The sequence below is a fragment of the Miniopterus schreibersii genome (genome assembly GCF_964146895.1).
Source record: "Miniopterus schreibersii genome assembly, chromosome: 7".
NCBI lineage: Eukaryota > Metazoa > Chordata > Mammalia > Chiroptera > Miniopteridae > Miniopterus > Miniopterus schreibersii.
Genome location: NC_138108.1, coordinates 32,769,133 through 32,794,864, shown reverse-complemented (window position 1 = coordinate 32,794,864; position 25,732 = coordinate 32,769,133). Strand labels below are relative to the sequence as shown.

The 25,732-nt window shown below is 37.5% G+C and overlaps 1 protein-coding gene across 2 annotated transcripts in view; it reads left to right on the top strand.

The window, feature by feature from the left end:
- ITGAV (integrin subunit alpha V) overlaps positions 1-25,732 on the top strand; it is a 75,436-nt gene that overhangs the window by 20,415 nt on the left and 29,289 nt on the right. For both annotated transcript variants that reach the window (XM_081142670.1, XM_081142671.1), the window contains exons 3-13: positions 6,769-6,860; positions 7,986-8,100; positions 12,650-12,711; positions 14,600-14,645; positions 16,143-16,268; positions 17,392-17,436; positions 18,681-18,724; positions 18,817-18,873; positions 20,806-20,858; positions 21,254-21,456; positions 24,761-24,952. In XM_081142670.1, coding sequence (XP_080998796.1) covers positions 6,769-6,860; positions 7,986-8,100; positions 12,650-12,711; positions 14,600-14,645; positions 16,143-16,268; positions 17,392-17,436; positions 18,681-18,724; positions 18,817-18,873; positions 20,806-20,858; positions 21,254-21,456; positions 24,761-24,952 — 1,035 coding nt within the window. The remainder of the gene's footprint in view (positions 1-6,768; positions 6,861-7,985; positions 8,101-12,649; positions 12,712-14,599; positions 14,646-16,142; positions 16,269-17,391; positions 17,437-18,680; positions 18,725-18,816; positions 18,874-20,805; positions 20,859-21,253; positions 21,457-24,760; positions 24,953-25,732) is intronic.

Below are 25,732 nucleotides of genomic sequence, written 5' to 3'. Positions count from 1 at the left end.
GCTGTGGGATATCTTTGTATGTGTAACGGGTTTGTGTGTGTGTAGAAATAACATAAAATTATAGTTTACTCCGTCTGTCTCTTACTGTTGGATATTTTTAAAAAACGACTTAACAGTCTCTGTTTGAATTTTAATTACTTATTTAGAATCAATTTCTAAAAATGAAATTTAGAAGTCAAAGGGATGTGAAAATGATACAACGTATTTCCAAATCAAACTTGATATTATCCTTCTTAGTCTGTATGAAACATCTTGTTTAATTTGCATTTCTGATTTCTAGTGAGGTTAAGTTTTCTCATTAGCTCTTTCTGGTTTATTTTGTTTTATATTATCTATTCTTATTCTTGGTCTATTACCCTACTGATTTTTTATTTTCTTTTAATTTTGAACAAGTCTTTATTACATACACACATTTCTGTTTAGTGTTGCAGCTACCTTTCCACCTGACAGGTTTGTCATTTATTTTGTTTTTTAAAGCTTTATTGAGATATAATCTACCATAAGTCTATTTCCATACACTGAAAAGAAGCCTCATGTTCACTGTCAGCCACTCCACATTCGCATCCGGAACCCTAAGCAATCAAAAATCTTCCCATGTCTTTGCAGTTCGCTTTTTTGGATATTCGTGTAAATAGAATAACACAACATGCAGTCTTTTGTGTCTGGCAGTTCATTCATGTTGTCACAAGTATTGGTGCTCTGTTCCTTTTTTATTGCTCAGTAATGTTCCGTGAGCCTTTTTTTATCCATGTGCCAGTAAGTGCACATTTGAGTTGTTTCCACTTCTTGGTTATTATGAATAATGCTGCTGTGAACATTCGTGTGCAAATCTTTGTATGAATGCATGTTTTCATTTCTCTTGGATAGATAGCCAAGAGTGGAATTGCTGGGTCACGTATTAACTGTATAACTTTTTTTTTCTTTTAATGTGTAACTTCCTTTTAAATTTTTTAAAAATTTGATTTTAGAGAGAAGAAGGAAAGGAGGAAGAGAGAGAGAGACAGGCAGACAGGCATTGATTTGTTACTCCACTTACTGATGTACTCATTGGTTGCTTCTTGTATGTGCCCTGACCAGAGATTGAGTCTGCAGCCTTGCAAATGGATTCATTCTTAACTAACTGAGCTACTTGGCCAGGGCTCTGTTTAACTCTTTAAGAAACTGCCAAATTATTTTAAAAAGTGGCTGCACAATTTTATGAGGGTTTCAGTTTCTTTACATCCTTATGAACACTTGTTATTTTTTGTCTTTTTAAAAATTATAGTCATCCTAGTGATTGTGAAGTATTTCATTGTATTTTTGTTTCACATTTACCTGATGGCTAATGTGTTGAGGGTCTTATCATGTTCTTATTAGGCATCTGTGTATCTCTTTTGGAGAAATACCTGTTCAAGTTCTTTGCCTATTTTTAATTGTTTTTTCTTTTTAAAAAATTCTTGAGTTGTAAAAGGGAGATGAATATATACATATTCATCCTGGATACAAGTCTCCTATGGAATATATGCTTTGCAAATACTTTTTTCCATTCCGGGGGTTGTTTTTTCACTTTCTTTGTGGTGTTTTTTTTGAAGTACAGTAGTTTTTAATTTTGGTTGAGTCCAATTCATCAACCTTTCATCTCTTGTACTTTTGGCTTCCTAAATCGTTGTCCAGCTGTTACATTTAAGTCTGTGATCTGAGTTTTTTTTCCTTATTACAGTTTGTGATAGGGTTCCAAATTAATCTTTTTGCATATTGATATCCAGTTGTCTCAGCACTATTTGTTGAAAAACTATTTTCTTGGCACCTTTGTCAAAAACCAGTTAACTGTAAATGTAAGAGTGCCATTTATGTTAAAATGTACTATTTATGAACTACTAAAAGTGCGCGAATTATAAGTCACCCTTGACTGTAATATACATTCGTATTTCTTTTATTATTTATTTATTTTAAATATATCTTTATTGATTTCAGAGAGAGGAAGGGGGGGAGAGAGAGAGAGAGAGAGAGAAACATCAATGATGAGAGAGTCATTGATCGGCTGCCTCCCACACGCCCTGACTGGGGATCGAGCCCGCAACCCGGGCGTGTGCCCTGACTGGGAACCGAACCACAGTCTCCTGGATCCTAGGTCGATGCTCAACCGCTGAGCCACGCCCGGCCGGGCCACATTCATATTTCAAAGATGTTAATATCTGAATATTTACAGCTTTGAATCAATGAAATACATTATTTCACATTATCATTATCATTAGGTTATAAATACATGATACCAGCAGCTGTCTGTTCATCATTTTCTCTCCAGTTTACTTCATAGCACTTTTGACTCTGAAAATATCTTACATAATTTTGTTTATTATTTCTCTCCCTTGATAGCAGGGGCCTTATCTGTCTTACCTACTGCTATATTCCTTGCATTTAGACATAGGAGGTACCCATGATTTATTTATTTAAATGAATGATCAAAGAGATTTCCTCCTCTGACCTTTTAATTTTCACATAAATAAATAAGCAGTATTAGGAGGTTATTGTTTTAGACAAAGAATAGGAAGTGTGACTGAGCAAAAGTAATATTTGAAGTAAAAAAGCTGCTTAAGGAAATCTGCAAGTTGTCTATTTTATGAAAGGATGAATGTGGGGTGACATTGTTTTGTTTTTACTGAGGTATGATTGACATATAGCATTAGTTTCAGGTGTATAACACAATGATTTCATATTTGTGTATATTGCAAACTGATCACTGTAATGTCTGGTTAACATCCATCACCATACATAGTGACAGTTTATTTCTTGTGATATAAAATTTTAAGATTATTCTCTTAGCAACTTTCAAATATGCTATACAGTGTTAACTATAGTCACCATGCTGTACGTTACACTGTTTTAATAGCTGCTTTTGGGGGCAATAAATAAACTCCTAGAGGACCTAAATTATTTCATTATTCATAGAGTCATATCGTAATAAATGGGAATCAAATGACTAAAAACACAAGTAACTTCCAAATGTTTTCAAATGCTTTGGCATTCATCTTGACTATGGCCTTTTCAAAAAAGATGACATAATCTTGTTGCTCGGAAGGATATTCCTTAGGCATGGGGGGGGGATGAAACAAAAAATTTAACTTTAGGTTGATAAAGTAACTTTGTCTAAAAAGAAACATTCCTATAATTCTCCAGCAAGTTGCATGTTCCACCTTGTCTTTTGAAACACTCTGAGGAAATGAGAAGAGTTGGCTACTGATCAGGGGGCAGAGTCTAAAGCTATGACAATTTGCTCTGCTCAGTGGCCTTCTGACCAGAAGTCTTCAATCATGGGAGTCTGATAGGGTGCAATTGACAAAATTAAAGCCAACAAAAATAGACATTAAATCTTCAAGTCTCTAGTGATTTAACTTCCTAATTAGCTTCGAGTTTCTCTAGCAACATTCTCTATGTTTGAAAGTGATAGTATAGAGTCTTATGTTCATTTATATAATATGGGACATTTCTTCTCATTTTTACCATTGTATGAAATACCCTTTATTTGGAAAATCAGAGCAAATATTCCAAGGTGTTTTACAGAATTATGGACAAAAATCTTTGTTCTTTCTTGACTGTTGTCTGAGGAAGCATTTCCTCCTGCCCTGGAATTCCTGCAGTTGTCTGTATCTGATTTCCCTTTTGAGTTTTGGTGGCATGGTCCAGCAGCCTGTGGAGTTCCGGCATCACTCGGAATGCTGACTTCAGGGCTGTGACTCAAAATATTTACTTCACTCATGTGTCCCTGATTAGCTGCCAGTTTCAGCCAGATCATGAATGAGCTTCTTGTCAGTTTGTGTGGAGATCAGCCTTTCCTTTTCTTTTTCGCCCACCCACCTCTATTCACACTTCCTCTAAGTAAAACTTCTGCCTGATGTTGAAACAAGTATTTTAAGACTTCATCTCTGGGAATAAAATTCTGAGTGGTAAAGAAAAGAACTTCCTATTGAGCAAACTTCTTGAAAATATGGTGATTTGCGGTTATGACCCTGTTGAAGCTGGAGGCATTCAAAGCAATGGGTGATAACATATTTTTTGAAGACTGTTTTGGATTCCACTGTATGCCAACACATTACATCCAAATATATTTGACTTCCTTTGTTTGGTAATGTAATTGAAAACACATTTAATCGCATGATGCTTTAGTACATGCCTGTTGTTTTGGAGCATATCTAAGTTTTAGTAAAGCTCTAGGTTTTTCAAATGTACTTTTTTTTTTTTTATCAGAAAGAGCCATGTTGTCTGATTTTTTTTTTTTTCCACCTTTGGTTGGGGCTCTTTCATTTTCATTAAATACTGTTGGTAAATGGCTTGCCATGTGGAAAGGACTATGGATTTTTGTGCACCACAGTACCTGATGATGAAAGTGTAAAACAAAAAAGATATGTAAAATTTGTACTTCGTTTTCACCACATTTTCTAGCTTAAGTTAAACCTTTGATGTCTGCAAAGACATCCATCGTTATTATGGCAGGAGATGTTTTCAGTACTTGTTTAAAAACGGAAGTAGAACTTGGTAGTGATAGAAACATATCCTGCTTGGCAGTGCACAGCGGCGTCCTGCACCGGGCTTATTTCGCTTGGCCTCCTCCCTCCTTCCCGTTTGGCCGTGTTGTCTCAGCTGGCAGAATTCCCTTTTTTATGGCTGAATAGTATTCCAGCGTATGTAAATACCATGCAGTCTTTCAAAAAAAATTTTTTTATTGAATTTATTAGAGTGACATTGGTTAATAAAATTATATAGGTTTCGGGAGTACAGTTCTGTAACACATCATCTGCATATTGTACGGATGGTGTGCTCACCGCCCCAAGTCAAGCCTCCTTCCGCCACCACGGATTCCCCTTTCACCCTTTCTTCCTCCCTCCACCCCCACCCCTTTCCCTCTGGGAATCCCCATGCTTTGTCTGTGTCTGAGTGGTTTCTTCTTCTTAACCCCTTCACCTTTCCCCCGGCCCCCAGCACCCCTCCCTTCTGACAGCTGTCACTCTGTTCTCTGTCTCTGTGAGTCTGTTTCTGTTTTGTCTGTTCTTTCAGCCACAGGCCTGGAGCCACACAGCTCGGTCTCTCCTTAGGGGACTCCCATGCGCTCTGCCCTCCCCGCCCAGAGCCGGGGAGCGGCTGCGTTGGCCCTGTCGGAGGGCTCCTGAGTCCCCGGCAGACAGTCCCGGGGATTTTCGCTGCCAGGTGTCCCGGGGGCCTCCCCCTGCTCTGGGTCTCCGGTGCGTGCGGGCTCGGGAGCCCACGCTCTTCAGGGGGAGCCTTTGCAGCCGAGCTATCCCTCCCGCCGGCCCTTTTTGCCTCTCTGCCCTTCCTGCGAGTTTCAATGTGGGTTCTCCTGTAAATCCTTGGTGTTCAGCTGGTGATTCAGGTTGACGGTTCTGTATTTCAGTTGTAATTCCAGTTTGGTCCTGGGGGGAGGGCGTGTATGGTCCACCTCCTCTGCCGCCACCTTGGATCCTCGCGCTTTGTTTATTCACCGTCAGCAGACATTGAGGTTGCTTGCGTGTCTGGGTCATTGTGAATGATGGGAGCACAGCTATCCCTTCGAGATAGTGATTTTATTTCCTTTTTATATATGTCCAGAAGTGCGGTTGCTGGATTGTGTGGTAGTTCTATGTTTAATTTCTCAAGTAACCTGTATATTTTTCACAATGGCTCTACCAGTTACATTTCCACCAACTGTACAAGGCTTCGCTTTTCTCCACATCCTTCCAAACATTTATCTTTTTTTTTTTTTTTTTTTTAAATAGCTATTCTAACCGATGTGAGATGATAATTTTATTGTGGTTTTGCTTTGCTTTTCTTTTTAATGATCATTAGTTAACTCATATCCACTCTTAACTGTTTTGAACTGGAAGTGGACTTGACCTTGAGCTGTTACTTCTTTCTGCTCTTAGCTTATTGGCAAGAACTAGTTATGTGGCTCTAACCTAAGTACGGAAGGATGGGAAATGTAAGGGATTCTGTGCACTGTCTGGTGGTCTGTAGGTCACTGACGTATATTTTTTCCCGTGGGGACAGCATGGCAAACATAGGCTTCAGAGGCAAGCCAGCCATTGTTGGGAAACCTGGGTTTTCACGGTGAAGGGCAGATATTAGCCAGTCCCATTTCCCCTCTCCTTTCCCGCTGTTTGTAACATGCTGCCTCTGTGACCACTGACAAAGAACAGTGGTGTTTGGACAGATAGAGGACTTTGGAGGCTGACACATTAAACAGTTTTTTCAAAACAATGAAAAATTTAAAAGAATATTATGGTGAACAAGGTTGCACCCTTCACTTTGCCTGTAAGACAAGTGGCATTATTGAAATTCTCAATAATTATTTATATCTATTCAGTCCTCGTTAAGTCCTCAAAATGGAATTGAATAACTAGCTTAGATGGGCGAGACTTAGGGAGCAGATTTAACCGAAACTTTTGGTGGTATTTACACATTGGCCTGCATTCTCGAAATTGACACTTGTCTGCTGTATTGGTCCAATATACTTATAAAAAAATGATTATTTTAAAGAGATTTTAAGTGGAACAAACTAAAGTTTAAAAAGAATTAGTCTCTCTTTACCAAAATACTTTATGTTTCTGTATTTTTTTCCTACCCTAAGACATTTCTAAGTCATCTTTTCGCGATTAGTTGAAAAGTACATGAGATAAATAAGCAATGTGGTATTTGATTTATCAAGCCACACTATTCTTAAACCTGGCTGGATTGAAATAAACTCTGTTATACTAAGAATATATATTTTCTTTCTCATCCCTCGTTGTTTTTTTTTAGGCAATAGAGATTTTGCCAAGGATGATCCATTGGAATTTAAGTCCCATCAGTGGTTTGGAGCATCTGTGAGGTCAAAGCAGGATAAAATTTTGGTAAGTTTTTGGATATTTACTCATAGGTCAGTTTAGTCAATTTATGTGAAAACAAAGGAAGTTTTAGATTTAAAAGCTGATGGTAAAACTCAGCGTACTCCCGGGCACAGGGCATAATGAGATGATAGCTGGTCCAGCGCCACCTCATCTTTTGTTCTTCACAGACTTGGTTCCGCCACTTTCCACCTTCATTCCCACCTTTCCATTTCCCCCACCGCGCTTGATAGTTCCCATCGCCTCTTTCTATCCAGCCAGGTTTAGGAATAGTGTGCCTTTGTTTCATCAGCCCCCAGAACCTCCTCTCTCTGCAAATGCACGCTCTTCCCTTTGCCTCATCTCCGCCGGTGCCCTGACCCCTTCCCTGGCTCGTCTTCAGAAACTTTGGCAAGTGTTTTCTGCCGTAACCGCCTCCACTCTTCACTTCCTTTTTCTTCCCAGCCACTCCAGCCAGGCTTTCAGGTCGGCACAGCCAAGGTCACCCTGCACTTTCAGGTCACTGAAGTCCACTGGTATTTTTTTTTAAATATGTTTTTATTGATTTCAGAGAGAGGAAGGGAGAGGGAGAAAGAGAGAAACATCAGTGATGAGAGTCATTGATCGGCTGCCTCCTGCCTTCCCCCGACTGGGGATCGAGCCCACAACCCAGGCTTGTGCCCTGACCGGGAATCGAACGTCGATCTCCTGGATCCTAGGTTGACGCTCAACCTCTGAGCCACGCTGGCCAGGCCACTGGTAGTTATATTTACTGCCCCTCTGCACCATTCAGCAAGGTCAGCTGACCCCCTCTTTTTGTGAAATTGTTTTCTTCCCTTGGCTCCTGGGACACCGCGCTTTTCCTGGCTTTCTCCCATCTTGCTGCTTCCTCCTTTGCGATCTCCTTTAACGGCTCCTCTTCTGCTCAGTTTCTAAAGGTGGGGTGTCCCTGGGCTCTGTTCTGGGCCCCAGATTCTCGAACTAGACCTTCTCCCCACTCGTTCCTATCCTGAATCCGGGGCTGTAAATACGCACAATCTGTGTGTCATGACCGTCTCGCCTGGGGATTGTTTCTCTGAGGTGGTCTGGGCTGTCCGCAGCACTGACTTCGTTCAGGGCATTTGGGTTCCTTGACTCGCCCTTTGCTTGCAGGCCTGTGCCCCTCTGTACCACTGGAGGACTGAAATGAAGCAGGAGAGGGAGCCCGTGGGAACGTGCTTTCTTCAGTACGGAGCGAGGACTGTCGAGTACGCTCCATGCAGGTCAAGTATGTAGAGGAAGCTGTCCCAGCTTTTAAGGAGGGGTTGGGAAGCCTGGCTGGTTAAAAATGTGAGTGGGGGGGGGGCAGGGGTATTCAAACTTACAGACCTATTTCGATGTTCGATGACAGCAACATGAAAATCCTGTTAATGTAAAGTAATTCCAAACGTGGAGTCAGCAGGCTTGTCTCCCTAAGAACGAAGTTTCATCTTCTTTGGTTAGTAATAATTAATATGTGATTTTAGAAACATTTTCAGTCACCTTTAGTCAAAAGATGCTCCATTGAGCTTTTCTAAGGCAGAGATCTGATTCAGCAGGCCCAGGTGCCTGCATTTTAAACAAATTCTACAAGGTGATTTTGATGGGTTCTGCGGTTTGAGAACTTTATACTAATATAGTTTTATATTAATAATGATGTTAAAAATAAAAAATTTTGTCTTAAAGAGCCAGAATGTATATAGGAAGGTGAAACGTTGAGCTCAGGACTCTGAGTCTGCATTTCCTTGGTTTTATCAGAGTTTCTTTATCGACCTGTTATCAAGCTTACTCCTCTTTTGATAATCCAGAAGATCTCACACTGTTCTCTAGTATTGTTTGAAATTTCAAGTGAAATTGATATTGTGATTTAAGATGCTTTTGAGCACTTATAATTTGGACTGTTCTTTCCCAAGCTCTGTACATCCTGTTTCCTTGGGCATTCAGATCCTTTTACCTTCCCACCTTTGTTAAATTGGCCATCGCTCCAGATCCCCTTTAAACCAGATATAGAATAAAAGCTTATTGAAATGCAGTATGGTGTTTATACTTAGAGCACTTAAAAAAATTTTTTTTTAATCATTGATTTTTAGAGAGAGGGGAAAGGAGAGAGAGAGAAAGAGAGAGAAAGAGAAACATCGATCAGTTGGGAGAAGATAATTTTATAGCTATGAAGAATGAGCTAACTCTCGTGTGCCAGGTTTGTAACTTATTTATACAACAGACACACACACACACAGTCACCCTTATGCGCCTGTGCTAGATGTGGGAACTGGGATCCAGACAGTTGAAGTAATTTTTGTCTACATCTTACATTATCAAATGGTCTGATGGGGATTTAAACCAGATCTGTCCAAAGGAATTTTCCCCTTGTATTACTAACAATAGAAAATGTTTTTCACTTCAGTTACTCCCGTATTAAGCACAGTTTTTCTACAAACAATACATCCTGCTTTCACGAGCACGTAGGTTTCGATAATTCCTGATGTGTGAGAGTACAGGGAGCGCTTCTGAAAACAGCGTCCTGATGATGATCCCTGTGGATATACTGCCCTGTTAGGCCAGTAGTTTTTGTCATTTTGTCCCTCTAGTAATAAATAGTTCTCTCAACATGTATCTGAAGGATTAAGGCAATGTTTGCATGATGCATCTGTTACAAATCTTTCACTTTTATTGGATTTAGGCACAAAAATTATAATATCTTTTTAAACCTTATTTTCTAACGTATGTAACATCCAAATCAAGTCAGCAAACTCTATGGCTTGTGCACCTCTTTTTTAAAATCAAGTTGTATTGGGACACAGCCATACCCCTTTGTTTACATGCTGTCTCTGAAGCTGAGTAGTTGCCACAGAGACTCTATAGCCTCTAAGCCTAAAATATTTGCTCTCTGGCCCTTTACAGAAAAAAAATCCCCCATCTAAATAATAAAACCTCAAATCTTAGAAAAAGTACAAATAACCACCTCAAAAAAGCAAAGTGAATACCTTTCTTCTTAATAAATCTGGTTTTCTGTATCCCATGATCATTGTACATGTTTTTCTGCTCAACTTTTGAAATATTAAGCTACCTACAGGCCCCGGTTACAAGGGGCAACCTGCCCCGATGAGAGTGCTCCTAAGCAGGAGTCTGAGAACTTGGGTATATCCTCTCCTTCTGCTGACAACCCGCCTGTAGCTGTGGGTGATTCACTTAACCACTCTGGGCCCGTGTCATTGTTGGTGAAACACTGTGTTGGACAAAAGACTTCAGAAGTACAAATTTAGTATTTTGTGTCTTCTTCATACTTCAATAAATTATGCAACCCAGTGATTGCTTTTACCTGGGGTGCCAGCTTTGTAGGGCTACATTGCCAACTTCTTGGTTACTTTGCTTGTTCGGTGGTGGTAATTTGAGGGGATTCTTGTTGTTTGCTTTTGCTTTTGTTTTTAACATGACCTATGTGGACACCCTGGGCATGGAACTTTGCTATCTGTAAAAAACTTAGCTTATTACTAATCACATTTGCTTTGGGCTTTTTATAACTGTATCTATGACCATTCTGGGCATTACACAACAGGCCACACGTCTTTCTGTTCCAAAAGTGCCGGAGCCACAAATCACATGACCCAAATACTCTTTCAATTCAGTGCTCAGACTGAGCCTTTGTTCCTTCTGTCTACTTTCTGATGATGATGATGTACATAGATTTTTCTTTGTTTTAATTTCTGGTTGGCTTTTCCTTCCCCTTGATTGTTACTCAGGGAATTACAAGTACCTTATTGATTTGAAGTGTTGCAGCCTCCTGGTGTTGACAGGGTTGGGCTCAGATCCATTCTCTCTTATTTACTAGCTACTTGACCATGGTTGAGTTGCTTAACTTCCTTAAGCCTTAGTTTCTTTATCTGTAAATTATGAATAATAATGGTATCTTTCATAGGATTGCTGTAAAGATTTAAAAAGATAATGCCAAGGAAAATGCTTTAGAATAGTACCCGGCTCACAGTAAGGGCTTAATAAATACTAGCTGCTCTTACTATCATAATCAATAATATTATTATGGCTAATATTGTCAGGCTTAGCAAGTGGGAGAAATATTGTCCATAGTAATAAAAACAAAAGCCTTCACTGAAGTAGGTTATAGTCAGCATAAAATTCTTAACATTGGCATAAATACTCAGTTTAATGTGTACCTGCTAAAAGATTTTAAAGGACAGTAATGTTTTCTAGCCGGATGTTCTGGAAAACCATATAAAGTATATAATTGTACAGTCTTATAAATAGCCTGAAATAGTTCCCCAGATGCAACTTGAATAAAGGAAATAAACGGCTGGCTTGAGGTCAGAGCAGAATTCCTTAGTATGAATTCATTAGACACTGGAAAACCCAGCCTTACATTTCCCAGTCTCTCTTGGTTAGAAAATTTTACGTTAGAGTTGCATTATACTCTTCAGGGTATTTTCTAAAAAAAATTCTAAATTTAGATATTAAGTGTATAATCTTGGGGTAGTTCCCAAGTTTTTAAAATGGGTTCACAATTTTTGATGGGAGTATTTGATAGAAATTTTTGCAAGTTGTCCTAATGACTTAAAGGAGATTTTTTTGGCTCCTCTATTTGGGTGGCAAATACAATAATACTATAGTGTAATTATTTATATATTGTAACACTGTCTACAAGAATTCCTTGATATTATCAGGATGATTACTTCATAAGGTATATAAATGTCTAATCACTGTGTTGTATACCTGAAACTAATATAATATTGTATGTCAGCTGTAATTGAAAAATAATTTAAGAAAATTCCTTGATAATTGAGAAATAATGTTTTTTCATTGTTTCTTGTTATCTTCCAAATAAGGACTAATCTTAAGGTTCATTCTTACCTCTATTCTAGATACAATATTACTCATGATTAAATTTAGTTTCAATTAATTGACCCGCTGTCCAGAAATCATCCCTTTCTGTGAGAACTACAAAAAAAAGAGAGTAAAATGATTGAGTCTATTATCATTTGGAAAAACTTAAAAGTGTCACTTTTAAAGATGTTCACTTTCATTAGACACCAGTACTAAATGTGTTGTGAGGATCGGTTTATATTTTGCTTTTCATAGAACATTCATTTAGGTTCTGGCTATCTCCTGAAATTCTGAACTACATCTTTTTTTTTTTATATAGATTTTTTTATTGTTGTTGGCTATAAAATGTACACAGGAAATGTATGAATTAGGAATGTATGTACCTCTTTACTGGTGCAAAGGCCTACTAACTGTAGGATAATAATAGTAAGAAACAGGAATTTCAAATTGGAGTCTTTAACTCACAGATCACAGCTCATCATTGTTTTATGAAATCAAAATAGTGGGTCATAACCAATCATTTTAAAAAAATGGAATGAAATATAATGAAAGACAAAACATTAGATTATGTTATACATAATAATACTAATATTGTTTGTGAAATTATTTTATTTATATATGTGTATGTTGGGTTGTTCGGGCTGTGATATAAAATATAATCTTGCTGTGGTTTGTGGTTTAAAATAAGAAGTTTTAAATTCACCACCTTCCTTCTTTCTGTTCCCTGGTAAATGACTGGTCCAGGTGGTTTAATGTCTCTCTGTTGTCATATCTGAGAAAACAGTGCTGATAAACAAGCATACTTATTTTTTTAGAATTTGATAACTCAGTAAGTGCCTGAGTGAATGAACACTTTCAGAAACTAGTACATTATCTTATATTACAGTGATTTCAGATTTTTCTCTTGTTTTGTGTTGTTTGTTTGTTTTTTGGGTTTGTGTATATTTCCAATCTTTTTATTTTAGAAAGTATTGATGCTGATGGACAGGGATTTTGTCAAGGAGGATTCAGCATTGATTTTACTAAAGTAAGTTCTTATTTAAGACTAAACAAGATTCCAATCTACCTTCTTATCTGAATCATAGTTAAAAATTAATTGGTCAGTACTTTAGCTTCTCTATAACTGTTAGTTGCTTTATGAAAACAGCTAATAAAAATGACCCATGTATTTTGATATTCTTTGCATTCTTTCCCTAGATGTTGCTTATTTGAAATTGACATCAAAATGGGATGGAGGACAGTAGAAAATTTCCTCAGTAGATGATAGATAACTATTATGACTTAATATTAAAATTTCCAGTTAGATAAATTTCTAGAATATTAAAGTTTTCTGTTGTTGATTGAAGTTGATTTTTTACAAAGTTATCAGTGGGAGCTTTATTACAAAAGTAGAGTTTACTTACATAAAAGCTGAGAAACATGCGTATTTGCCATCTGTTGCCTACAGGCACCAAGTAAAGCTGAAGCAAATTAATATAATAGTAGGTCATATATTCAGAATTCTGTGTATTTTTAACTAAGCTAATATGCTTTCCATAATTGATAGCTTTTATCTGTTTTTCTAAAATGAATTGCGTTTACATTTTCAAAGAAAAATTTTCTTGAGTACTTTCCTTTGTAATTTTTTGTGTGTGATTATTTTTTGGTGGGATGTGTGAACATTTTGAATATCAAATTGAGAATATTAATTACTTCTTAGAGAAGTCTCAAAAGTATGTTGATGGATTAAAAGCAGAGCTTCCTTGGAAAGCTTAATATGGCTTTCTTAGAAAATGCGAGAAAGAATGCCTTAAACTTATTAACAGCAACTATAATCATATTCAGAAAAACTAATAAAGCATTTTTTAAAATTATATTTTATTAAAAAAAATTTTTAGATGGGGACTGATAATTATAGTTAGCTCTCCTTACTAAGCAGTTGGTTTCACTTTAATCAATTTGAAATTCATAATTCAAAATTTACTCAGTTTCAAAATTCAAGGAAACAAAACAAAGAGATAAATATTAGGTATAAACTTGCATGATATATATGGACAATACCTATGTTAATAGGTACTGTATTTTTTAAAAAGTGATTTGTTTTCTGTACCTATGCCTGTACAACTCTATCCCTAGAAATATTCTCATATGGTGAATAATCATTGCTAAATTACCTGTTCACCTTCTTCAACTAATTTCTGAAAAAAAGTGGTCATTTTAAAGCAGACAACTTAGAAGTATCTATTACATAGCCAGAGCAGGAGATTGTTGAAAGCTAGAGAGGGCTGTATGAACATTTGGAGGGGGAAATAATTTTTTTAACCTCCAACAAAAAATTTCTGAAATATTATGCTTAAACACTAAATACTTTGAATTAGATACTTACAGTTTACTAGAGATACAAGAAATGCTAGTTAGGTGTAACTTGTATATATAATATACCCTGAAAAATGTACCTTCACACTTCACTCCTGTTTAGATCCACAGGTCACTAAAAATTTTCCTTTAGCTGAAAAATGTTTTAAGGATTGTTAGAAAGGACATTTAAATGCCTGTGTGGTCACAAATGTCATACACAGTTTTAAGGAGTGACTTTTCTCCTTATTGTAACCCTGTAATGCTTTGCAGTAGGTAATTCGTACCAAGTTTGTGAAGCAGCAAAGATCCACAGAATCTAATGTATATGTTTATTTTTATATATTAAATGGATATATTGTAACTTTTCATTTTAAAATTATATTTTAGGAAAGATACAATGAAAATAACAACCTGAGTTAGATGAGGTTGAGATTTATGATTTTGTTTGCTTTAATATATATTACATGTTATATTCATATGTATACGTAGATGTAGCTTTTATGTTTATTAGATTGCTTTCAATTTTTAAAAATACCTGCTTTTATATACATATCTTTTTGTTTTTTGATTTAATCTAGGCTGACAGAGTACTTCTTGGTGGTCCTGGTAGCTTTTATTGGCAAGGTAGGTTAATACTATTTAAATTACCCAATATTGACTGTGTTAAGTAAGATTCATCTGTCTTATCAGGTGCCTATGAAATTTTTTCAGGTTATTTTAAAGAAAAATCAGGCAAAGACTGGGATCAGTATGACAGACATACTAAAACTACAAATTTTTAATTTCTGTGAATTATACATATATTGAAAAATGGAATGATTTAGAAAAATTGTACTTGAGTTTACAGTTTTACAGTAAAAACAAAAATAGTTCTAATTGCACATGAGAAAATAAATATTATTGATCCTGTTAATAGATTTACTTTTCTTTACTGCCAGATATGTCATTCATTGGAAGGAAGAGAAGTGTCTCATTAGCATGTGTGGGAACCAAAGATAGATTTTGTGATTCTCAGTCAGGACTGCTTGTGAACTCTGCCTTTTTAAGAGACACAGCTGTGAACATGTTTAAGTGACTTGTTCTTTTAATACATTGAATATTGCACAATGTCTGCACATTCTTATTATAAATTAGGAGATATATAGGTACTATTCATATTATGTCCATTGGAGTTTCATTATAAATGGTATGTAAAAGACTCAGTGACTGGGCAGAGAATATTTTGTTTTAACAAGATTAAAAACAGCAGGTTTCACTGAATAAAGATGTTAGAGTAAATTTTTCCATAGATCTCACAATTGTCTCTGTAAGAACAGAGAAAATGATGATGTTTTATTCCAAAGAGGTGATGAATTTTCCTGTGTTCTTTGCTTCAAGAAATATTTATTGAATTCCCTCCTATGTGTCAGGTGCCGTTTAGACACAGTATAAAGTAGTAACCTAGACAAAGTGTTTCTGCCCTATAATGCAACTTACGCGACTGGACAAATTGGAACAGGACTGAAGTCTTTAGCTAGTATGAATTTCTTTCTAAAACAGCAGAAATGAAGAGATTATTTTTCTCATGTTATGGAGATGGCATTTGATATATCAGCGAACCTTTCTTGGGGCAGGGTTCAGTCTGATTTTTGTATAGTTGTCTAGATTTCTTGTCTACCTTGTAACTTGAGATTGTGAAGAAAAGTGCTCACCCATCAAGCTGCTTCATAAAGGTGTCCAAATAATTCATTAAAGAAATCAGTTGAACCAATTATTCTTATTATAAAGGTAAAAATGTTTCATTATTTTAGTTGATTTTTCAAGTTCTTATGGATTTGGTTGGGAAACAGCCCTTGATTTTATTATTCCATTTGTTTAACATTGATTTTTTTAGTGAATTAAGACAAATTCTGTACTCAGAAATTTTTATTATCAGAGACAAATTTTAAGTACTAGGTTGAAAAGAAATAATTGTGACTTAAAAATAATATAAAATTTCAGATTTAATATTATGGAGAGTTATTTAAGGCTAATAATTTGAAATACTAATATCTAATACTATTTTCTTTCATGGAGGTGCCATCCATCATCTGCATCATAAAGTTCCCATTAGAAAGTTATTTTTCTATGTATATTTTTCAGGTCAGCTCATATCGGATCAAGTGGCAGAAATTGTATCTAAATATGACCCCAAAGTTTATAGCATCAAATATAATAACCAGTTAGCAACTCGGACTGCACAAGCTGTTTTTGATGACAGTTATTTGGGTAGGTGAAACCAAAATATGGATTCATTTTCTGTACTTGGGGTGGATTTGTCCTGTATTTTCACATGCTGCTTTAAGTAGGAAAATCTTTTATGTGAAATAGATTAAGGTTTAAAATATATATATATATGTATATATATATATATATATATATGTATATGGGACATATAATTTCAAAATGTTATTGAATACTTGGGTTGTGTTATATTTCAGTAGCTGAAATTTAAGAGCATGATTGATTATACCATGATAATAATCGATAACCTTTAAGATAGGCTTACTGTATTCTGGGTAGTGTACTAAGTGCTTTTCAGTATTAACTCATTTAATCCTCAGAAGAATTCTATGAAGGTGTGCTGTTTTTGTTCCCAATTTATATAAAGAAACTTAAGCACAGAGAGGCAAAATAACTTGCCCGTAGTCACGCATGTATAAGTTGATGTTCTGAGATTTGAACTCAGGTGGTCTGACTCTCAAACTTTTATTATTCACTGTATTAAACTATAGTTTTGGTTTTAAGGATTTATTAACTTTTATTCTCTCTCTCGCTGTCTTTTTTTCACTCCTCACTTGAGGATATTTTTTCCATTGCTTTTTCAGAGAGAGTGGATGGGGGGCATCGATGTGAGAGAAACACATTGATTGGCTGCCTCCCGCATGCGCAGGGGTTGGAGCCTGCAATCGAACCCGGGACCCTTCAGTCTGCAGGCTGACACTCTAACCACTGAGCCAAACCGACTAGTGCAACTTGTGTTCTCCTTTTACATTTCTCTTATTCATTGAACCAAGTACACATGACAGAAACAGTACTTTGCTGATTGAGAAAATCTGTTATTTGTTGCTACTTTATGATGAATCGCAAATTTACCCTGTTTTTAAATAACTCCTTTGTAAAGTTGATAAAAGTTTTATTTTTCTAATAGAGTTATACTCTTGGAACATTTAGCTCAGTTATTTTCTTTAAGGTACATGTATCGTGCACATATGAATATATTATCCCTAGAGGACAAATTATTACATAAGGAGAGGAATTCCTTGAAGATAGCGTCAGAGAAAGCTGAGGCAGCGAGCATGCTGCAAATAACTGGCCCTGATGGTGTTTTGCCTTTTGGTTCTCTGCTTAGGTTACTCTGTGGCTGTTGGCGATTTCAATGGTGATGGCATAGACGGTATGAACTTTTTAAAAAAATTTGGGCTAAGCATTTGAAACAGTAGCTTTGAAACACTTCAGCAATTAAAGAGTTTTGAAACCATTATTGTAGAATGTAACAGGAGGAATGAGGGGACCTTAGTAAGCTGACATCAGCTGGGTCTATGGTAAGCTTCCGCGAGCAGCGGCTGACATTGAGCCCGTGCTGGGGACCTCAGTCTCCCCCTGACATTGAGCCCGTGCTGGGGACCTCAGTCTCCCCTGACATTGAGCCCGTGCTGGGGACCTCAGTCTCTCCCTGACATGGAGCCCGTGCTGGGGACCTCAGTCTCCCCCTGACATTGAGCCCGTGCTGGGGACCTCAGTCTCCCCCTGACATTGATCTCGTGCTGGGGACCTCAGTCTCCCCCTGACATTGATCTCGTGCTGGGGACCTCAGTCTCCCCCTGACATGGATCTCGTGCTGGGGACCTCAGTCTCCCCCTGACATTGAGCTCGTCTGGGGATCTCAGTCTCCCCTTGACATGGAGCTTGTGCTGGGGACCTCAGTCTCCCCCTGACATTGAGCCCGTGCTGGGGACCTCAGTCTCCCCCTGACATTGAGCCCGTGCTGGGGACCTCAGTCTCCCCCTGACATTGAGCCCGTGCTGGGGACCTCAGTCTCTTCCCCTGACATGGAGCCTGTGCTGGGGCCCCAGTCTCTTCCCTGTCTGCCACTTTCCCAGCACTTGCAGGTATTCCTTATTTCTTTCTGCAGATTCAGTCCCCAGGGAGAGGCTTAGTTGCTTTTTCCTGGAAGCATAATTTGTAACCTCTCTGGGCTGACAGTGAGGTTGTTACTCTCTCCTCTTTCTGTCCACTGGTCATCTTCCAGAACTCAGTCTGGAAATCATAGACTTTAACCGACTTTGCTCACATTTCAGTGTAACTGCCACCTTTACCTTATTTCATTGGCTTTGTGTTGGTTTTCATTACTGTAAATGTACCTTTTCTTCATTCTTAGGTCACTTTATCTTACCTGTCCTTTTTTAACCGGATTACCGATGACTTGAGGACACACATGTATTTACTTGAGGGTCCTCATGAATCTTTCTATATTTTGTACCTATTTGATTTTGTGGTTAAAAGTATACTGTGGTCATTTATAATGGAGTACCAATTTTTAAAAATCTCTTATCTACTGAAATAACAAAACTTAGAGTTTTCTGACATATTCCGTTCCCATTGGTCTTAAAAATGAGTAATTAAGTTTTTTCTTTTCAGACTTTGTTTCAGGAGTTCCAAGAGCAGCGAGGACTCTGGGAATGGTAGGGAAATTAAAAGGTGTTTTAAAAAAAAAAAATCTGTGGGTTATCTTATATTTTCCTATATTTCATATACTTTTGTTTTTCCTGCACAGGTTTATATTTATGATGGGAAAAACATGTCCTCCTTATACAATTTTACTGGTGAGCAGGTATGCTTTTAATTTTTTTTTTTTTTTTTTTTTTTACTCAACATCTTAATAGCAGCATTTCCTAATGTCTTAAACTTTTTCTTGGCAATAGCCTAATAGTTTAATATTCAATGTATAATAAATAGTGGTTTAATATTAACTATTACAGATATAAAATAGGCTGTAAGTGTTTCATATTTATTTTAACCAAAGTAATTTGTTTAAGCAAATACTTTTTGTAATTGCATGTTATAGCTAGTTTTTTTTTAAATAAAGGAAATACAAAATCAAATTGCTTAAACACAAAACCAAAACGTACTTTTTCTTTGCTGATGACGTTAGCTTCTCCTTTAAGGAAGGATCTGTGCCTTTTCATTTTACTAGATGCAGTTTTATTAAGTAAGTTAGTAATGGTAAAGGAAAAGTTAATTAGTACCCACTTCTTGCTCAGTTGAGATGGCTGGGCTTTGTGTGAGGAGCTAGACCCAAGGTCCCAACAACCTCTTCCCATTTGTGCGAGCCTTAGGGTGCTGCACAGCGGGGACTGGCCTGCAGCGACCGGCCATTGGGGTTGCTGCAGGGTGGCTGTCCATTTGTGCTGTGGTGGCTTCTTCACCTCAAGCAGCTTCTCCTGTGTATAGTCTACGAGTCTCAGCTCTCTTGTGGGGAAAACCTGGGCTTTGCACTGGGACCGTTAGGACAGAGCTGGCTCCCCAAGCTCAGGATTACTGCGTTGGACCGGGATTTACCACCGTAAAGCCCATGTCTCAGGCGTACAAGTAGGGACACTGGCAACTTCCTCGTGGGGTTGTGGTGAGAACCAGATGTGAAAACATTTCAGTCCTAGCGCCCAGGACAAAACTTGTCTCAGTAAGTGCCGCCCTTTCCTTATACTTTCAGGCCTAGCACCCTGAGAGAACAAGGCCCCAGCATAGTATCCCGTCAGATTCCAGTCGTCAGGTCAGCGTGGTGCCCCAAGGACAGTACACTTTATTCCACACGCTCTGATTTGTCATCGGATACAGAGCGTGTCTTTCATTTCCTCGTGGACACTGTGTCAACCCGGAATAGGTAGTGTAGGAATCTCCCTTATCGTTTCCTCCTGGTACCTCTGCTAATCAAATTCTGGAAGTTTTGCCAACTTTCCTGTGTTTGGTTTGTTGGCTTATTGTTCACCTTAGTTCATCTGTAATTTGTCATCTCTCCTAGTCTTGCTTTGCATGTTGGCTTCTCTTTAGAACTTTCCTTTTTCACATGGACTTCTAGCCAGGCTGCTCTATCTGTGATGACCAGCGGTCTCCTGTGGCCGGGAGAGGACATTCCTTCTCTTTCTGTATAAAGGGCCCATGATAAACCCAAACCCATTTGTGCTGTGTGTTAATCAGAAGCAAAACCGCCGGCATGTAACCAGTTGAGCTGTGAGACAAAAATGAACTACCTTTTATATCTTTCCAAATAGTAATTTCTTTAAAGTTGTAATAGTTTCACATACAGAGAGACATTTATGACCCGTTAATAATTATTATCTATTATCTTTACTGCATAGACATCCATTTATAACTTCTTGGATTCAAGTAAAACCTCTTTCTGTGACTGAATGTCTTTTTGGTAGTGTATCTGTCTGGTGTGTTTCGGATAGTGGAGAGGAAGGGAGATAGTCGGTTAGGCCTGGGAAGGAGCATTGATTGTACTTGGACTTAAATGGTATGTGTTGAAGTCAATGAAGTGACATACATGGGATATGTTTTACTTATAAATCTAGGAAAATAAACAAGCCTCATTACCTGATTGTCATTGTGTTGGTAGAATAAACAAAAGAGAAGAAATTTAGACGGAAGCACTATATGCAGAGGAAAAAAAATAACCCCTTCTGTTTGATAAATATACTACAAATATCAGTTGTTAAACTAGTTGAATGGAATGTAAACATTTCATTTTCTTCTCGTTACCCAGATGGCTGCATATTTTGGATTTTCTGTCGCTGCCACTGACATTAATGGGGATGAGTAAGTTTTAAAAAATGTTTCCAGAAACAGTTTTCTTCTCATGTTTATGAACTCTTTACTAAAATGAAACATTTCTTCTGTTCCTCTTTCCCTTTCCTGCTAATTTTTCTGTTTAAGGAACCAGAGAAGAAGTAGCTTATCATGATGCTAAGAAACCTCTATGTTTTTCATAATTTCTTTCGATAGCTTTGATAATATGAAGGAATAAAGTAATTTTATGAATTACCCAGTTTTAAAAGAGTTGAAGGAACTTTCAAATATGAAATGATCATTTTATGCTTCAGTGTGGCTATGAGAGATGTGGAAAGAGGAAATGGAGTTTTAATAAGGAAGTGATTATTAATAGTCAGGTGGAATTTAATCTTGCTTTCATGAAAAACAATCTGTTCTTTTAGTTATGCAGATGTGTTTATCGGTGCACCTTTGTTCATGGACCGTGGTTCTGACGGCAAACTCCAAGAGGTGGGACAGGTCTCAGTGTCTCTGCAGAGAGCTTCAGGAGACTTCCAGATGACCAAGCTGAATGGCTTTGAGGTCTTTGCGAGGTTTGGCAGTGCCATTGCACCTTTGGGAGATCTGGACCAGGATGGCTTCAACGGTAAGGTCAAAGTCCAGCAACTGTATGGGTCCCTGATTTTCTGTGTCCAGTTGGAAAAGTTCTGAACCCTCACGAGCAAACCTTCTGAAAAGAATTTGAGTGACAGTAACTAACACTAGGTTGAACATCAAGTTGCTCTTTTTCCTTAAAAATCAGAGCAGAAATTTCAGAAATTGATTCTTATGAATTATTATTCATGCAGCCCAAAATTGAATGTTGGAATAGTTAATGTCTGAAAGGGACTTGCATTGGCTTGGCATGAGCTGGTGATTTTGTCTCCTGCTTGGCGACAGTGCCCTCTACCGTCCATTTGGGTATAAGTGTAAAATATGTTCCCAGGCACATTGTCAGGGTAATGCTGACTGTAATATGTACTTCAGAGCTGTGATTTGCCATAAATATTTTTAAAGCTGTAACTTTGTTGTGACTCTCCAAAGTATTCTGTGGGGGCTTATATCTTTCTTCATGAGGGCAAGTAAAAGGAATAAGCTAAGCTCATTGTTTTATAATAGTCCCATTTAATAATTAATAGCTGTAGATATTTTTAAAAATCTAAATTGGCATTTATTACAGAATGAAATATAGATTACACATTACCAAGATTTTTTTTAAAAAAGAATACTATTAAAAACCTTTCTAAAAGTCACAGAATAGAGAGTTGAACTGTTCGTTTGTATCATCAACAATAAATAAGGATATGCCCCTTAAAATTTAAAGAAAGTTATAAATTAAGAAAACTTAAAAAATATGGATGACGTATCTCCCAAGTAGTACTTTTCTTTGTTCAAATCTGATGACATTAGCCCTTTGTTACGCTCCTATATTCCTCTCTTTCTACCTGTACCCACCAGGAAAACCCAGGTATCATCAAGAGGGATACTGAAAACCAAACAAGGAAGTTAGGTTCCACAATTATGTACAGTTTTTCTTAATAGCCCTCCAGAAAGGCAGAGGGGGAAAGAAACGCACAGAAAAGAGCAACTAAAAGGATCAAAGGAAGCAATTGATTGCATGAAAAAGCAGGACTCTCCTTATTAGACAGATGCCAGGCAAGAGAGAAGGTGATTAGAATGTATTAAGTATTGAGAGTCTTAGAAAAGTTAGAGATCACTTTTATTATAATAGTTTTTTAATACTACAGCCATCGCCCAGCCAGGCGTGGCTCAGCGGTTGAGCATCGACCTAGGATCTAGGCGATCAGGGTTCGATTCCCGGTCAGAGCACATGCCCGGGTTGCAGGCTCGATCAATAACTCTCTTATCATTGATGTTTCTCTCTCTCTCTCTCCCTCTCCTTTCCTCTCTCTGAAATCAATAAAGATATATTTAAAAAAAAAATACAGCCATCTTCTGTTGGAAAATTATATTTTAATCAATATTTTCTTAATGCTTATGTCAATTTGGAAGTTATGTTTATCTTTTGAAACTTGAACAAGAATAACTTAAATACTAACATAATTTAAACAAATACTACTTTTTAAAAGGATAACAAATTCTTAGTTGGTGCTTATCACAGGCCAAGAACTGTTCTAGGTGCCAAAAATGAGAGGATAAGTTAGAGCCCATCCATGTCCTTAAAGAATTTAGCATCAGTGTGGGTAACTTATGTAAACAGGTAAATACTAGAATGTAATCACCACAGTGTTTGGGGTATTTCTGGGCACGATTGTTCTATATAAAAGGTGAATAATCGGGTTGTCTTTGTTGTCGCGGGATGCTGCATTGAGGAGGCTGAAAACGTTTGGGTACATTAAGTAAATTGAGACAGTTTGGAAGGGCTGGTCCATCATAGACAAGAGGGACACACACACCTCTTTGTTCTAATGAAGCTTGTTTTGTGGAAGAGCCAAAGAGTAAACACATAGTGGGGAAATTCGGATAGTGATAAGGCTATGGGTTTGAAACAACAACAAAAGGACAAGATAATATAATAGTGTCTAGATAGAAAGTGGGGTTGAGAGACAAGAATGCATTGCTTCGTAGTGTGGCCAGGAAGGACCTCTCGGACAACATGGCATTTGGTCTATGATTTGGACAAACAGAAGGAGCAAAGCTTGGAAAGCTCTCAAGCAAGAGCTGCTAAGGCAGAAAGGAACAGCAAGTATAAACCCAGAGATGGGTACCAGCTTGGTGTGTTTAAGAGAGAGAAAAAGTCCAGGATTGGTAGGAAGTGTGAGTGAGGGTTAGAATTGGGTGGGGGGTGGGGAGAGGAGGGATCACTGGATAAGCCAGGTAGTATTGAACGCTTTGGGAAATAGTTGAAGAATTTTTAAAGAAGGAAGGTGACATGATACTGACATTTGACTGGTTTGAGGAGAATGGGTTATAGGGGAAAGAATAGAAGTAGGAGGCCACTTAGTCTGCTTTAGAGGTCCAGACAAAGGGTGAGAATGGTTTGTCTAGGGTGGTACCAGCAGGGATAGAGGGAAATGGACATATTTGTAAAATATTGTACTGTTAGGAAAGGTCAGAGTGACCATTTGTTTTTTGTTTGTTTGTTTTTTAAAAGAATTCCAGACTTTTTGTTTATGTTATTTCAGTATAAGTTGAGCAAGATTGGGATGAATTCCTAACTTTCAAGTTTCTGAGCCAGATTGACTTCTGCTTAAAAAAACAACAACAAACCCAAACCATGCCCAACTAAATTAGCTAGAATATTGAGAGCTAGAATGAACCTTAGAGGAATGTTATTTTTGTTTTTTTAAAAATATCTCTTTATTGATTTCAGAGAGAGGAAGGGAGGGGGAGAGAGAGAGATAGAAACATCAGTGATGAGAGAGTCATCATTGATCGGCCGCCTCCTGCACGCCCCCGACTGGGGATTGAGCCTGAAATTGGGCTTGTTCCTTGACGGGGAATCAAACCTCGACCTCCTGGATCCTAGGTCCATGCTCAACCGCTGAGCCACGCCCGGCTGGGCTAGAGGAATGTTTTGACATGTCACCCTCTCCTCCATTAAAGGAAGAGGTAATTGAAGTCCAGAAAAATGAACTGACTTGTCCAAGGTCAGGTCCAGAATATCTGGCTCCAAATTAATGTCATTTCCATACAGTTCTGCTTGAATTTCTTTGAATTAGCTTGCTGCTTTTGAATAAAGAGTACACTGCTGAACTTTGAATCAATATTTATCTTGATAAATGGGTCCTATGAATATTAAGAGCTCCACATAAATAATGATAAAAAGTACTAAGACTTCCTTCTCTCCCCATCCTTCCTCTCTCTCTTTCCTTTCTGCTCCTTCCCCTTCTTCTCTCCCTTTCTTCTCTCCATCTCCTCCCCCGTCCCCTCTCCCTTTTCCCCCACAGATATTGCAATTGCTGCTCCATATGGAGGTGAAGATAAAAAAGGAATCGTTTATATTTTCAATGGAAGATCAACGGGCCTGAATACGCTGCCATCTCAAATCCTGGAAGGGAAGTGGGCTGCCCAGAGCATGCCACCAAGCTTCGGCTACTCAATGAAAGGAGCCACAGACATAGACAAAAATGGATATCCAGGTGCTGTCCTAGAAGTGCATAGAGCTTCATAGATTTTTCAGTCCTAAGAGCAAATAGTTAATTGTGCTTTTGATTTATGTTATAAATTATTTCATTTAAGTATTTCAAGTACTGTTTAAGCCGCTACTGTTGTTTAAGGTGTTCTCATTACTGAAAGGGATATGAAGTAAAGACAGCTCTATTTCCTGGGAGTTTCCAATAAAAAACACATACTTTGAGTTTCTTTTATTATCTTGAAGTCTGTAATGAAGTAAAAAAAAATGCTGCAGAAGTTATAAAAGCTAAATGCTTGTTTTAAGTTTTTGAATGTTAGCCATGTTTTTTTGGTTTTCAGTGATCTAACATTTTTGTGGACCTGACTAATCATTGTGATTTTTTAAAAAGTATATTATTTCATTGGATTATCTCATTAAGGCTTGTGAAGAATATAAGCTAGCTCAGCTCATTCCTATACCATTTTCTGGATGAGAAAAGAAATTGAGAAAGGCATTTTACCCAACATTGCCCAATGGTTTGAGCCAGTACAGAAAGTGAGATTTTTTTTTTCTGGCTTGTATATACTTTGGAGTATTATAATGGACCTAAGATCATAATGGGTCTATTCTTTAAGTGAAATATAGTGCAGAAAATTTAGACTACCATTGTTGTTGAAACAGTTAATATGAGCTCAATGTGCAAGTATGTTGAAGTCCTTTTAGAAATAGGACATGACGTTGATTCTTACCTACATCAGTGTTAATTCAAGAATATTTTTTGTTATAAATGCAATATAATTATAGA